The sequence below is a fragment of the Amphiprion ocellaris genome, chromosome 12, assembly GCF_022539595.1.
Source record: "Amphiprion ocellaris isolate individual 3 ecotype Okinawa chromosome 12, ASM2253959v1, whole genome shotgun sequence".
NCBI classification, from domain to species: domain Eukaryota; kingdom Metazoa; phylum Chordata; class Actinopteri; family Pomacentridae; genus Amphiprion; species Amphiprion ocellaris.
Genome location: NC_072777.1, coordinates 13074813 through 13087779, shown reverse-complemented (window position 1 = coordinate 13087779; position 12967 = coordinate 13074813). Strand labels below are relative to the sequence as shown.

The window sequence follows — 12967 nt, the reverse complement described above, 5'->3', positions numbered from 1 at the left end:
GAGCAAAGTGACAGCTGAAATTGCTTATTTCCTTCTCTGTTCTTTTGGATTGTTATGCCATTTTCTGTGAAATTAAGGAAACTGTGTTGTTGTTTTTTTTAAATTAAGACTGCTATTTCATTTATTTTTTTTTATGTCTGACTGGTGATACCTGGCTCAGGCCCACATATGTCATTTCAAACTTGTTCTTATAGATGGTTCTTCGCAGGCAGCAGTCAAACAGCTCCACTCCTCCACACAGTGTCCCCTGTTCAGACACACAGAACAAATAAACACATAAAACACGATTTACTTTTTTCACAGATTTGTTTTTGGGCTTGTATGTACTTATGTGATGTTTTAATATGAGAGTAACTTAACCCGTTGATGCACAAAAGTGACCCAAATCCAACGGAAAATGGGTAACTCCCGACCAACACTGCACATCAAAGGGTTAAGTCAAAAACTCGGTAATTTTAATGACAAGTGTTTCCCATCCATGCACACGTTAGTGCTGCAACAATTGAAGAAACAAGAAAAGCACTCAGAGGGCGCAGAACTCCGCCAGGGCTGCTCAGTGGTTGTATCATTTCCAACGGCTGAAATCTTGAAAAAATTTGTGGCAGAAATCACAGCAACATAGAATGTGGTCATTTTATATAGATGTACCCACAAACAAAATGTGTGTACATTATGTACGGCTAACGAATCGCGTGACCTAAATATGTAGCAGGTGGCGGGAATTGATAGGACTCGGAAACACCCCCACAATTGAATCAATAGTTCCTTGTATGATTTGCAATGGATAAATCCCGATAAGTCCACAGTGGTGGATTTGTAGTAGGATCGCAATCATGTGATCGTCAGCAGGCAGCTGACGTAATATTCACTTGTCATAGTTACAGTGACGCCGTGCAGCTATCTTGCAATGATACAGAAATTCTTTACAAATCTGTGGATCCAGACTTAGGTTGCATCACTGCCAAAATCTAATCACTTGGTCCTTGTGTCATTTCTAACCTTCCCTGACAATTTCATCCAAATCCGTTAGCCCGTTTTTAAGTAATGTTGCCAACAGACAGACAGACAGACCAATCGTCACATAACTCCGCTGTGTTCCTTGGCGGAGTAACAAAGAGCAAAAGGTTTAATAAAGAAGATTGATGGTGAGGTTATACTGTAGACTAAAACACTGAGATAGGTTAAGTATTTACGGCACAAAGACGTGATCCGTCTTTCTTCCAGGCCAAGCTGGTGATGGTGTAGAGGTTGACAATCTCTTTAGGTTTGGCTTCGTCCCACACGCCTCTCCTCGGAGCCCAGTTAAACACCCGAAGCCTGGACAGATATCAGAGAAAAGACGACTTGTTACTATCAGGTGTTAATGGTGCTTGTCGAGTCTTTTTGAGCTCATGTACAATATAACACGCTGCTGACAACGGATTTGTGCTGTAATGGAGAAAAAAGCATACACTGACCGGTCAAAGCTGCCAAACACAATAGACTGCCCGCTGGGACTGGTGACGGCAACAGTGAACTCCCTCTCTGTTCGGTCACGGCTGTAGTCGAAGGTCTGCAGGACGTGACCCTCTCTGCCGTAGGCCACCACCTTTTTGTCACAGCCGCCCACCATGATGCTGTTTGCACCCCAGGCCAGAGCGTAGGGTGGGCACGGGTGTATCAACAGCTTACCCTGCAACAGAGTGCATCAACTGGAGTGGACTTGGAAGACACAAATACAATTTTCAGACCCTTCATAACTAGATTTTTTAAAATAATTTATTTTATTAGCCTTTTTGCCTTTATTCTAGTGCACATTGGAGAGAGAGACAGGAAACATGGGGAGAAGAGTGGGGGAAAGACATGCAGTAATTGGCCATGGGTCAGACTCGAACCTATGATCGCTGCTTCAGGGACTATTGCCCCTGTTTATGGGTCGCCTGCTCAACCTGTTGGGGTACAGAGGCACCCTTCATAACTAGATTTATGGTTGTTTGTCTCTCTGTGTTAGCCCTGTGATGCGCTCCTCTTCTCGCCCAGCGTCGGCTGGGATAGGCTCCAGCACCCTGTGAAGGGCTGTGGGATAAAGCAGGTACAGCTATGATGAATCGATTCTTGAGTTAGGGCCAAAATCATGTTTTATGGCGTCACAGTGACCTTTGATCAACAAAATCTAATTAGTTTACCAATGAATCCAAGTGAAAATGTGCATCAAATTTGAAGAAATTCCCTCCATGTTTTCCTGAGACACTGTGTTCATAAGAATGAAGTAGATGTATGGACAGACTGATGGACAACCTGAAGACATAATGTCTCTAGCAACAGCTGTCACTAGTGCGGAGGCTTAAAAATGAAAAACAAGTATATGCAGTTTATAAATGGTCAAATAAGAATAAATAATGTGTGTGAGCATGGGTACCTGAGACTCCCCTGAGCCTTCATCATCAAAGAAGTAGCGCACGACTGTGCTATCAGCATGGCCAGACAGGATACCTTTACCAGAAATACTGAAGCAGAACAGAGATTGTACAAATGACAGTGAGAGCAGCATAAAAGAAATAAAATAGTATTCAACAAGCGATAAAATCAGAAAATGGCATTTTATGAAAGACAGTCCTTAGATCATATAAATGTTATTCACTATTTTGGGATGGACAAATAAGCAGTGCACCTTATACTACTCGTTAGTCATAGTTAAATTTAGATGTGGATTAAAAATGTACTTGGATGTCAGTGAGACAACACAGGACTCTGTGGCGTAGATGGTGGAAGATTTATTTGTCTGAGTGTTGGCGAGGCGAACCTGCAAAAAAAAAAAAACATTAGAAACAAATTAGCAAATAACTTTTACATATGCAAAAGTGTACTCAGCATTTGACTTACATAGGCTTTTGAAAGCTTATATTTTTACATGTAGTTAAATTACACTTCTACTATTCCTACTACTAATCCTGTCCTACTAAACCTGAAATTGGAGCATTCACAACTTAAAAGGGAAATAAAACTAAAATGACACAACTATTGTTCTTCTACATCCACCAGGTAATTACTGTAACATAAGTTTCTACTGCTGATACTTTTACCAGCAATAATATATCAGGCCATGACAATGCCTCAGGTGAAGGAAGAATGTTTTGCTTACTTACTTTGCCATCAACTAATCCGTAAACAATGGCATTCTCTGCAGGCCAAAGCAGGCAAGTCACAGCACTCTGCAAGACAGTTAACCGAAAAAGAAACATGATCAACACAATGATGCTGCATTGCAAAGCTGCATGAAAGTTGGAAATTTGAACTTCCTTTAGTAAATTAGCAAAATTAGCAAATTAGTAAAATAACTACTTTTTGAAAGTATAACTCAACAGGCAAATTGGAAAATAGTCAAAGAAGAAACAATATTTTCCTTTTAACAAAGACATGTTACATTAACTCATTGCTTTTACTGTTCAAAAACTGAACAAACACTGTGGTTGTAGCTTCACACTATTAACAAATTCTCTTGACTTCCTCTTTGAGCAAGTGGTTCACTGCCAAAGCAAAGTGTCCACTAATGTTAACTTACTGTTTGAACAAATTTGTTGCAGATGGCTTTCTTGTCTCCCCTTTGAGAGAAGATAAAACTGTTAGAAGTCTGTTCGGATGCATCAACATACAAATCAAAATGAAATTAATTGGGAAATATGGGAACAACCAAAGGACATTACCAATCCTCTCCGATTCTATAGACAAAGATAATGTTGTCAGATTGGCCGATGGCGATCTTGGTGGAGTCAGGTGAGAAGGCCATGTCATTGACCACATAGCTCTGTTTTCCATACTGATAAAAGATTATATGGAATTATCATTTTCACACAATTATAAAAAGGTGAAAATCTTTTTTTTGCACCTTGTTTACATGTATATATTATTTCTATGTTAGTAGACACATCAGATTTCAGGTTTGTTGCTTAAAAAATCTTTGCTGTCTGAATTCATGTTGTTGAGACTGTCACCTGTACACTGCAGTTTCAAGGTAGAAACACTCAGTAGTTGCTTATTTTGCTTTTTGTGTGGCTTCCAGCATCTAAAAAACTGCATGGCAGATATAGAGTCAGTGCATCTCACAGGCCCCTTTTCTGTCCAATATTTTACAACTTCAGTCCACCCTACTCAATTAGGACACCTCAACAGATTCAGTGTTCATCATTCTGCCTGATCAGTGCCACATCAATCCTACATCAGCCTATGCAGACCTGGAAATCATTTCTCCCTCCTCCTTCCAAATAATTTGGTTTCCTTGTTTATGCTACGTTCATTTAAATGTTGTGAATCTCAGGCTCTGCTTGTGATCTCATGGATCATCTGTATTATACTTGCTCAGATGGCTCCAGAGCATAACTCTAGCAGAGTCACCACCAAACACAAATGCACGTCATTCTGACATAAATGGCTGAATCTGCTGTAATGTTCTGTTTGACACACTATATGGACATGACAATGAGGTATAAAACCTAATATGCACTGAATGATGTCTTCAAAAGGCATTCAATGTTCAAATCTTTGTTCTTCCTTAAGATCCTACATCATTTGTTTATTTAAAACCTTACACTCTTGTTGCATTTTAAATTCAGGTGGAAAGGGTTATCAGAACTGTGAGGGTTTCACAGAAATTGAAAAGTCTCATTAGAATTACACATATGTATTTATCTGGCAAATTATATCCATCACATTCAGAACACCTGTAGCAGCTTCCATTGTATTAAAGGGTTGATTTCCACACTAAATATCTGCCTAATACAATGGCACTTCATGCCATATAATGTATTTCTGCAGATGTTTCTGTGTGCTCACCTTGGAGTCCAGAGGTTTGGTGGAGAATTTGTCCCTCCTCTCCCCCTGCTCATCATAGAGCAGCACCACTCTGTCAACAGTGCAAACAGCGAATTTGTTGTTGTTAGGAGCCCAGGCCATGCATGTCACTTTGGCAGCTCCCTCCTACGAAGGCAGAAAAAAACAATGAGCGGTAAATGACTGGCGTCTTAGCCGAGTATCTTCTTCTCTTTTTTTTTTTAGCTAGCTTAAGCCAACCGTACCCCGCTACTTTCCGTTATTTTCTATAACTGTTGGGGCTGGAGCCATATTCCAGGTCACATTAAGCAGTTTTAACTGATAGAGCCGATGTAATTTGTCTATTAGGAGATAATATTTCAACACATGTGAATTATGAATACCGTTGTAATTAGTTAGCTATACTTGGGCGAATTAGCAGCACTTTTGTCATCCGTTAGCTTGCTTGACAGTGAACTCACCTGGGGCGTTAAAAGTGTTTTCAGATGCTTCAGTTGCATTTTCGGAAGTCTTTAGGAAGCTCGAACAGGGAATAATGTTGTTACAGATAGAATTATCATCAGATATTGGTAATTTTGCTGACCAGCTTCAAGCTAGCAGCTAGCAGGAGGAGGACATCTTTGTAGTAAACATAACTCTGATCTCCTTAGTTACCGCTGGGGCGGGACTTGTGGTGCATTTAAAGCAGTGGGAGAAATCAGGGTCTCGCAATAGTTAGTCAGTTCGGTTGTTCTCGTTCTACAAATGTATGCTAGTCCAATTTTTGGTGGAAATAACAGATGAAAAGCAGTAAAGCTATTTCAAGTCACGCAAGGTCTAGTGAATTTGACCGAGCTGCACAGACTTCTTCTTTGGTAGTTGCCTTTTGGCCTATATACGTCATCATGACTATGTACTTATTAATCAATATAAATTATTAGGAATTGGCTTGGAATTGCAGAATATCTACCAGTATGTACGTAAATATATTAAATGAAAAACCGCATGAGTGTCGAATTCGAAAGCTTTTTGTAGGCTTAGTGATTTCAAAGCTATACTGTACGTCTCTTTTTATCTATCAAGGTGCGCATTGGCAGTCGGTCACGAAAGTGAAATGTGTCTTAAAATTCCGTCTGTTTACTGCCAGAAGGAATACAGCTCAGTGGTAAAAAGGTGAAGGGAAAAAAACCTATTGGAGATGCCGGGGATTGAACCCGGGGCCTCATACATGCAAAGCATGCGCTCTACCACTGAGCTACATCCCCTTCTCTATTCGAACTGCCAGAAATACTCGTTTTATTCCTGTAGTGTAATGATGCTACAGCGGACTGATGATATTTTAAGTGTAGCAGTAGTAGAGCAGAGTAGATATGCAATTCAAAATCCTTCATCCTATTCATCAGCAGTATTTCTTCTCTTGATCCAGATGTGCCCATTCATCTTTTCACATATTTTTTGCCAAATAACTGAGCAGTCAAATCTACACATTAACCGGTAGTGGTTATAGAGTGGTCACATAGACTGTATAAAAAAATCTATGGGTGGTGGTCACTAATTAACAGTTCACTCCATGTTTAAACAAGTAATAATTATTTCTCAATATTTTGTTAAGCAGGAAATGCCATTTTATTCTATTACATCACAAATGTTAAAGAAAATTAATAAATACATAAACATGTAACTGTGCAGTAGATAAACTACAAAGGTCCTAGTCTGTAGGTCACATTTACTGCTGCCTTTCAAGAATGTAAACATCTGATAATTCATCCCATAAGATTGCACATTAACTCCACGTTTGACCACAACAACAACTTTAAACTGCACTAGGTGATGGGTCAAACACAGGTCCTGAAGAGACCCTTTTTATATTTTGTGCTTAAATGGATGTGTGTATATAACATATGTCAAGTAAAAAACTATGATAGGAATATGATAGGTATACACAGTAGGAATACACAGTCAAGATAAATCCTGCAAACATCCCCAGACTTTTAAACTCCTAGAGGACCCTCTGTAGGGGGTTTATTAGTAAAAAACCTGTTGAAGGTTCAGGATTCAGGTGAAAGAAACATTGTTCTTTTTATCATCATTGTGATAGTGGCCATGAAAATACACAGCAGCAATGATTGAAACAAATCTACAAACAGCAAAAATTCTGTTTGACCAAATGGTGGCGCTAGACAAGACAAAAGATCATAATTAGTCCAGATTGGGCGGGGGGGGGCGGGGGGGGGGGGTTCTTTATCTGGGCAGCATAATTGTGAGGAAATAAGTGCATTTACTTTGATACTTTGATAATGTGTAAAATTTGTGATATAATGTAAAATATTTGAGTGCATTTTGAGATATTTTACTTGAGTATTTACATTTTGTGATAATTCTATAGGCGGAAATGTAATTTTCACTTCATTATATTTATTTAACACCCTTTGGTACTAGTCAGGGAGCAGGATCAGATTAGTTCTACAAATTTAAATCAACAAATAAATCATTGTGTTTTATTATATTTTAGGCTCCTTGAAATATCTAAATTAGTTAAAGTCTTAAATAAATGCGCCATTCTTTACTTGAAGTTTTTGAACTTATTGTACATTTTGATGCTAACACTTCTGTGCTTTTACTGAAGTAGGATTTTGAATGCAAGACTTTTATTTAGTACTTTTACAAAGACCTGATTTAAAAATCTGATTTTTGTTCGTGTGCTGGTTTGATAGTTAAGTTTTAATTCCATTCATCCATCCATTTTCCTCCGCTTATCCGGAGCCGTTTCAAAGAAATGTCGACCTACATTGCAGAAAGGTTTCCAGCTGAAGTAGTAGAAGTAGTTGCTGCTGCAGGTATTTACCCGCCCTCGTCTGGTGACGTAAGGTGACCTTCAGTTGTTAAGTTCATCAAATTATACCGGAAACAGGAGATGCTATTGTCAAATTAATTCTTTACATGTATGACGCATTACAGCTGTTTTTTTTTTTTTTTTTTTTTTTTTTTTAGATTTACCTGAACACGCACCTTGCTTACAAATATTAAAATGATTATTTTAGCTTTTTAAAAGAAAGCTGTACAGTCATTCGGCCAATTAAAAGAAAAAAAGACTTTTATTTTTTGGGATTTGCAGAATTAAGTTTTAGGATTTTTTTTTAACACTTTTAATCCAGGTTTGTTTTTCAAATTCGCATGCCATCCTTGTCATCATATATATATCATCATATATATATATATATATATATATATATATATATATATATATATATATATATATATATATATATATATATATATATATATATATATATATATATATATATATATATATATATATATATATATACACGTAATATTTTTGGAGTTACCAATAACCCACAGTGGTTTGTTCTAATTACAGATCAGATTTCATCAGATTTCAAAGCACTGTTACAGCTGCTTAGAAGTCACTCAAAAATGTGGAGTCATATTATACTGTTGATCTCAGTAAATTTCTTTAGTGATTTTAAGTGGTTTGAAATGTTCCATCGCAAAAAAATTGTCTTTTATTTTGAAAGTCATTAACGCGGATGCGGTGCGTCAGTGCGTCAAAATTGACCGTTGCACGCTGAGGTAGACTTCCACGCTGCTGGGGGAGCGTGTGGAACACTTTGCTCCTATCATCTCGTCCGACTTACCGGCTAAGAATCCAACTAAAGCCACTTCTTCACTTTCTTTGCTCCACCTCTAACACAGGATTCATTAAAACACTGACAGGTTTGCGTTCGGCCGGTAAATCTGCTGTTAGTCGGTGTTTTTTGTATTTCTTCAGTCTCATCTTCATCTCCTGCGTCTTCGCGCGGCGTGACGTTCACGTGGAGTCCGGGGCTCACCAACGCTCCGAAACATCCGCAACTCATTCGGTAGCAGCGGTTAGCTTCAGCCTCCCACCCAACATGGCAGAGATGGCATCCTTGGTTCTGGAGGACGGGACGACGTTCAGAGGCCGCGTTTTTGGGGCAAACGTGTCGGTATCAGGGGAAGTTGGTGAGTCACTAAATTGTTCGCTAACTAAAGTTTATAGTCGCGCTGCCCGGTTAGATTGTACAAAATCCACCTGTGTGCCTAGAGAACTGTGGGTTAAACTTTTGCAGTTGTGTATTTTGTTATTTTGGACATTTAGTGTGCGGGCATGTGTCCAACCCCCGAGCTCCCGTAAACCTGCCCCCTGTTCTCCCTGTGGGAACATGCTGCCAAACTCCATTCAAAAATCACTCATTTAAAGTTGAGTTTCTAAACGTAGTCATTCGTCAAACCACGTGTACTTTCTTGTCCACTTATAAGTGCCATTCACAAGTAAGCCACAATTATTACTCCACCTGTGATTTGTATGAATGCCGAATTAAGGATTAGACAACTGTGATTTTATACAAGACAGTTTGAAGTGCCTGCCTTTGCAGATGAGCAAGGCAGCATTAAAGTGAAGGAATTTTAAGCTTAGTCTGGTGGGACAAACTACTCAGAACAAACTGGAGTGCAGGTCTGCCGGTAGTTGAGAAAAGCCCTCCCATCTGGATGCCATAATCCACGCAGAGGTTTATTACAGAAGCACCAGTAGCCAGGATGCAATTTACTGATGAATGAACATTTGCTCTCTTAATAAACAGTCAGCATGTGTAAACAATTACACAAGTTCTGTTTGTCCACGCTGTGTGAATTTTGGTAAGAGTAACTGATGGCATGAATGTGACCGATAAAACTAAATGGATCATGTTTTCTGTCCTCAGTGTTTCAGACCGGCATGGTGGGCTACCCCGAGGCCCTTACTGACCCATCCTACCGATGCCAGCTGCTGACCCTCACTTACCCTCTGGTTGGAAACTATGGTGTACCCAAGGATGAAGAGGGAGAGTTTGGACTAAGCAGGGTGAGTGCTTAAATTTAGTTTAGTACAAAATCAGAATATACGGTGTGCCTGCAGACTGAGGGTGTGAAAAGTTTAGGTTTAACTTTTTTTTTTTTTTTTTTTTCAAAATCATAGTGCTTCTTTTGGGGTAGAAATGTGGTTTAAATGAGCCAAAGTACCCTCTATAGAAATTGTTTCAAATAAAAAAAAGTACAAGTAAGGGTTAAAACTATTCGACTCTCCACCGGTGAGAAACTTTGCTTTATGAAGTGATTTTGATGAACTGCTTCACATCGACACGACATGGTGAAATTTTCTTGGTGTTGTTGTCTTACTCAGTGGTTTGAGTCGTCCAAGATCCACGCTGCAGCTCTGATTATCGGAGAGCTGGCAGAGAGTCCCAGTCACTGGAGCTCAGTCAAGTCACTGGACCAGTGGCTCAAAGAGCAAGGAATTCCTGGATTACAAGGTCAGAAAATCTATATGAAAAATGTGATGAATTCATGCAGAATCAAGCCTTATATTCATCTTAAATATCCCTTTGGCATCTGACATGTAACTGGATGTACTGACTTCCATTTACTTCAGGGGTTGACACCCGCTGTCTGACCAAAAAGATCAGAGAGAAGGGCACCATGTTGGGGAAACTGGTTATGGACGGGACTCCTGAGAGCAGTATTCCCTTTGATAACCCGGACCAGAGAAACCTGGTCCAGGAGGTCTCCATGAAGGTAACCAGCTCTGACTTTTGACTAACGGATGATTTTTATTCCCCACAAAAGTTTTAAATTAAAGGAATCAAGAGAATTGACCAGATTGTGCTGGTCTTGTTGTACATAATACTTGCTAGTTTTGACTCTGTCTGCTGGCTACTAGTTAAGGTCTAGTTATTTCACTTTTGGTTGTTTCCAGGAGCCACAAGTGTTCAACCCCAGTGGAAGTTTGCGAATCACAGTGGTGGACTGTGGCATCAAGTACAACCAGATCCGCTGCCTGGCTCAGAGAGGAGCCCGTGTCACTGTGGTACCCTGGGACCACCTGCTGGATCCCAACGGTCAGTAACACACTGTTTACAGAATGAGTTTAGACTGTCAGACAATGTGCAAAATGTCAACAAGATTTGTAGGATGTCTTTACCATTCTATAACTCATTGTTTGCTATTTTTGTGGCATATGTTTGTATTAAGACCGGCATCTTAACTTCCCAAAACTGTGGTAATACAGACAAGCTGGCAGTGGCAGTGATACTGGAAATTCAACTGCCATATGTTTTGTCAGTGTAGTTGAGTGGCATTGATTTATCCAGAATGACTTTACAATATCTTCTGGAAGCATCTTAAAGTTCACTTTCTTTCTCTGATTGCATCAACCTCTGTAGTTTTCAGGCAACCTGCTCTATCATTGTAACTATGACCTCATCAGTTGATGACCCTCTGTTTGAGGTCTTGGCATGTATTGAACAACTTGTATCTGTGGTTAAATGAGCATTTTTAATTGTCTTTTCCAGATTTTGATGGATTGTTCATCAGTAATGGTCCTGGAGATCCACAGCTCTGTCAGGCCACCATCAACAATGTGAAGAAAGTGGTCTGTGTGGATCACCCAAAGCCAGTTTTTGGTATCTGCCTCGGAAACCAGCTGCTCTCTTTGGTCATTGGAGCAAAGACCTACAAGATGAAGTCAGTACCTCAGTCTGAACACTTGCATACACCAAAAGATAATGTGAATAAACCCCACTGTCTGAAGGAATTCTAAACAACAACTGTGATGTCTGCGTCAATAAATTCTTGGTTTATCAGTAACATTCCTGGCTGACAAACAATTGCAGTTAAATGCAGTTATCTGATTACAGTAAACCATAATGATTTTCCACCGTGCTGAACTGTCACACATTTAAAGAATCAGATGGGTCAGATCAGAAGAATCAACTGTAATTGCATTTCTAATGTAGTGACAGCACGTACTCGTGTCTGGAGCTGAGTGAGTCTTTTGCCAAGCTTATAGAAGATTTTTGAAACAAGACAAAGACAGAAATGTGCCCCCAGTGACCCTCTACACTCTCTAGAAACACAAGCCTTTCCCTCTCACACACTTTCTTTGGGAGAGCTGTGATGTGAATTGCAGGCTTTTGCTGTTCTCAGCAGTCTGATGTCTCTTCTACGAGCGCTGGAGTGTTGGATTGATCGGTTTTGTTATGAAAAAGGCTGAATAAACAAGCCGGCACACAAGCCGAGGCGGCTGCACCTCACAGACACATCTGAGGGGTTAGGAAGAGACGCCATTGAGGGCAGCTTTATCAGGCTCAGTGTGAAGGTCGGGGTGACCAGCAGCAAAAGTTCCCATTGCCCAGCTGCAATGTTGTTGGCATCTCAAGAGACAGATTACCAATAGTTTACAGGGAAACAAACTGCGGGTATCAACATTTGGCCCTGAATCATGTGAAGTCTCTTCGCGTCTAAAGCCCCATCTTATGTAGCTGGTTGTAAATTTACCCGGTGTGGGATCCATAAAGTTATCTTATCTTAAATCATTAAAATTAAATGAATTTTAATTAATTTAAATCCCGTGAAATTGATAGAAATGTTGTTTTTTCACATTATTGATATGGCGCAAAATGCCTTTGAACCCACAGAACTTAAACAGATGAATGTCATTTCTGCACATAATCCCTGTTGTACTTTAGGATAATGTGAAAATAGTTTTGTGAAATGCATTCATATATAAGTAAAGTAATGTGTATGAAATCTGTCCAAAAAGCACGGTTTGATTAATGCCCCTATTTAGGAATCCTTACATGTATTTGGATTGCAGGATTTTGTGTCACATCGAGCAGCTTTGTAAATGTGAAGGAGATGTTGTCGCTATTGTTAATATGACTGATGCCATAGAATTTCCTCATATTTCTCACAGTGATGCCTTTTAAGACTAATGATCTCCATTAAAAACCCAGAATGATAGAACAATTACAGCTTTAACCACTGATAATGCCTCATTAGAAACTGCTTAGGTTAAGTCATCCTCATAGACAACAAGTGTTTTTCAGATAACTGCACATAAAATCAGTTTAAAGACCTGATAAGGGAGTGACTTGCCACTTAAAGAATCCTGAATAAAAATCTATGCAAGAATTCACTTGAAATGGTTGTTGTATGACGCATCAACTGTTCCAAAAAGTCGATTGCCTGCTGCAAACAGCGGAACTAGGAAACATCCAGTGAATCATGCTATTGTGCTGACAGAAGCACAGTGTTGTGAAACTGTGTACATGCATAGCAGGAGTGGAACCTCTTGGGAAACTCTTTTTAAGCCTTATAT

General features: G+C 39.5%; 2 protein-coding genes and 1 non-coding gene across 3 annotated transcripts in view; 1 reads left to right on the top strand and 2 right to left on the bottom strand.

Moving 5' to 3' along the window:
• The window catches only part of ift172 (intraflagellar transport 172), a 63878-nt gene extending 58445 nt beyond the window's left edge, over positions 1–5433 (bottom strand). The window contains exons 1-10 of the mRNA XM_023265535.3: positions 5268–5433; positions 4810–4953; positions 3684–3796; positions 3542–3581; positions 3126–3191; positions 2703–2782; positions 2399–2486; positions 1458–1672; positions 1194–1317; positions 152–247 (exon numbers count right to left, since the gene is read on the bottom strand). Of these exons, the coding sequence (XP_023121303.2) occupies positions 152–247; positions 1194–1317; positions 1458–1672; positions 2399–2486; positions 2703–2782; positions 3126–3191; positions 3542–3581; positions 3684–3796; positions 4810–4953; positions 5268–5306 (1005 nt within the window). The 5' untranslated portion in view covers positions 5307–5433. The remainder of the gene's footprint in view (positions 1–151; positions 248–1193; positions 1318–1457; positions 1673–2398; positions 2487–2702; positions 2783–3125; positions 3192–3541; positions 3582–3683; positions 3797–4809; positions 4954–5267) is intronic.
• Positions 5434–5978: 545 nt separating this feature from the next.
• On the bottom strand, positions 5979–6050 carry trnaa-ugc (transfer RNA alanine (anticodon UGC)). The gene has a single exon. It is a non-coding gene; the product is annotated as a tRNA-Ala (tRNA).
• A 2334-nt stretch (positions 6051–8384) lies between these two features.
• Positions 8385–12967, top strand: part of cad (carbamoyl-phosphate synthetase 2, aspartate transcarbamylase, and dihydroorotase) — a 29034-nt gene continuing 24451 nt past the window's right edge. Inside the window, exons 1-6 of the mRNA XM_023265533.3 lie at positions 8385–8793; positions 9534–9673; positions 9992–10121; positions 10241–10383; positions 10565–10706; positions 11160–11331. Of these exons, the coding sequence (XP_023121301.2) occupies positions 8703–8793; positions 9534–9673; positions 9992–10121; positions 10241–10383; positions 10565–10706; positions 11160–11331 (818 nt within the window). The 5' untranslated portion in view covers positions 8385–8702. The remainder of the gene's footprint in view (positions 8794–9533; positions 9674–9991; positions 10122–10240; positions 10384–10564; positions 10707–11159; positions 11332–12967) is intronic.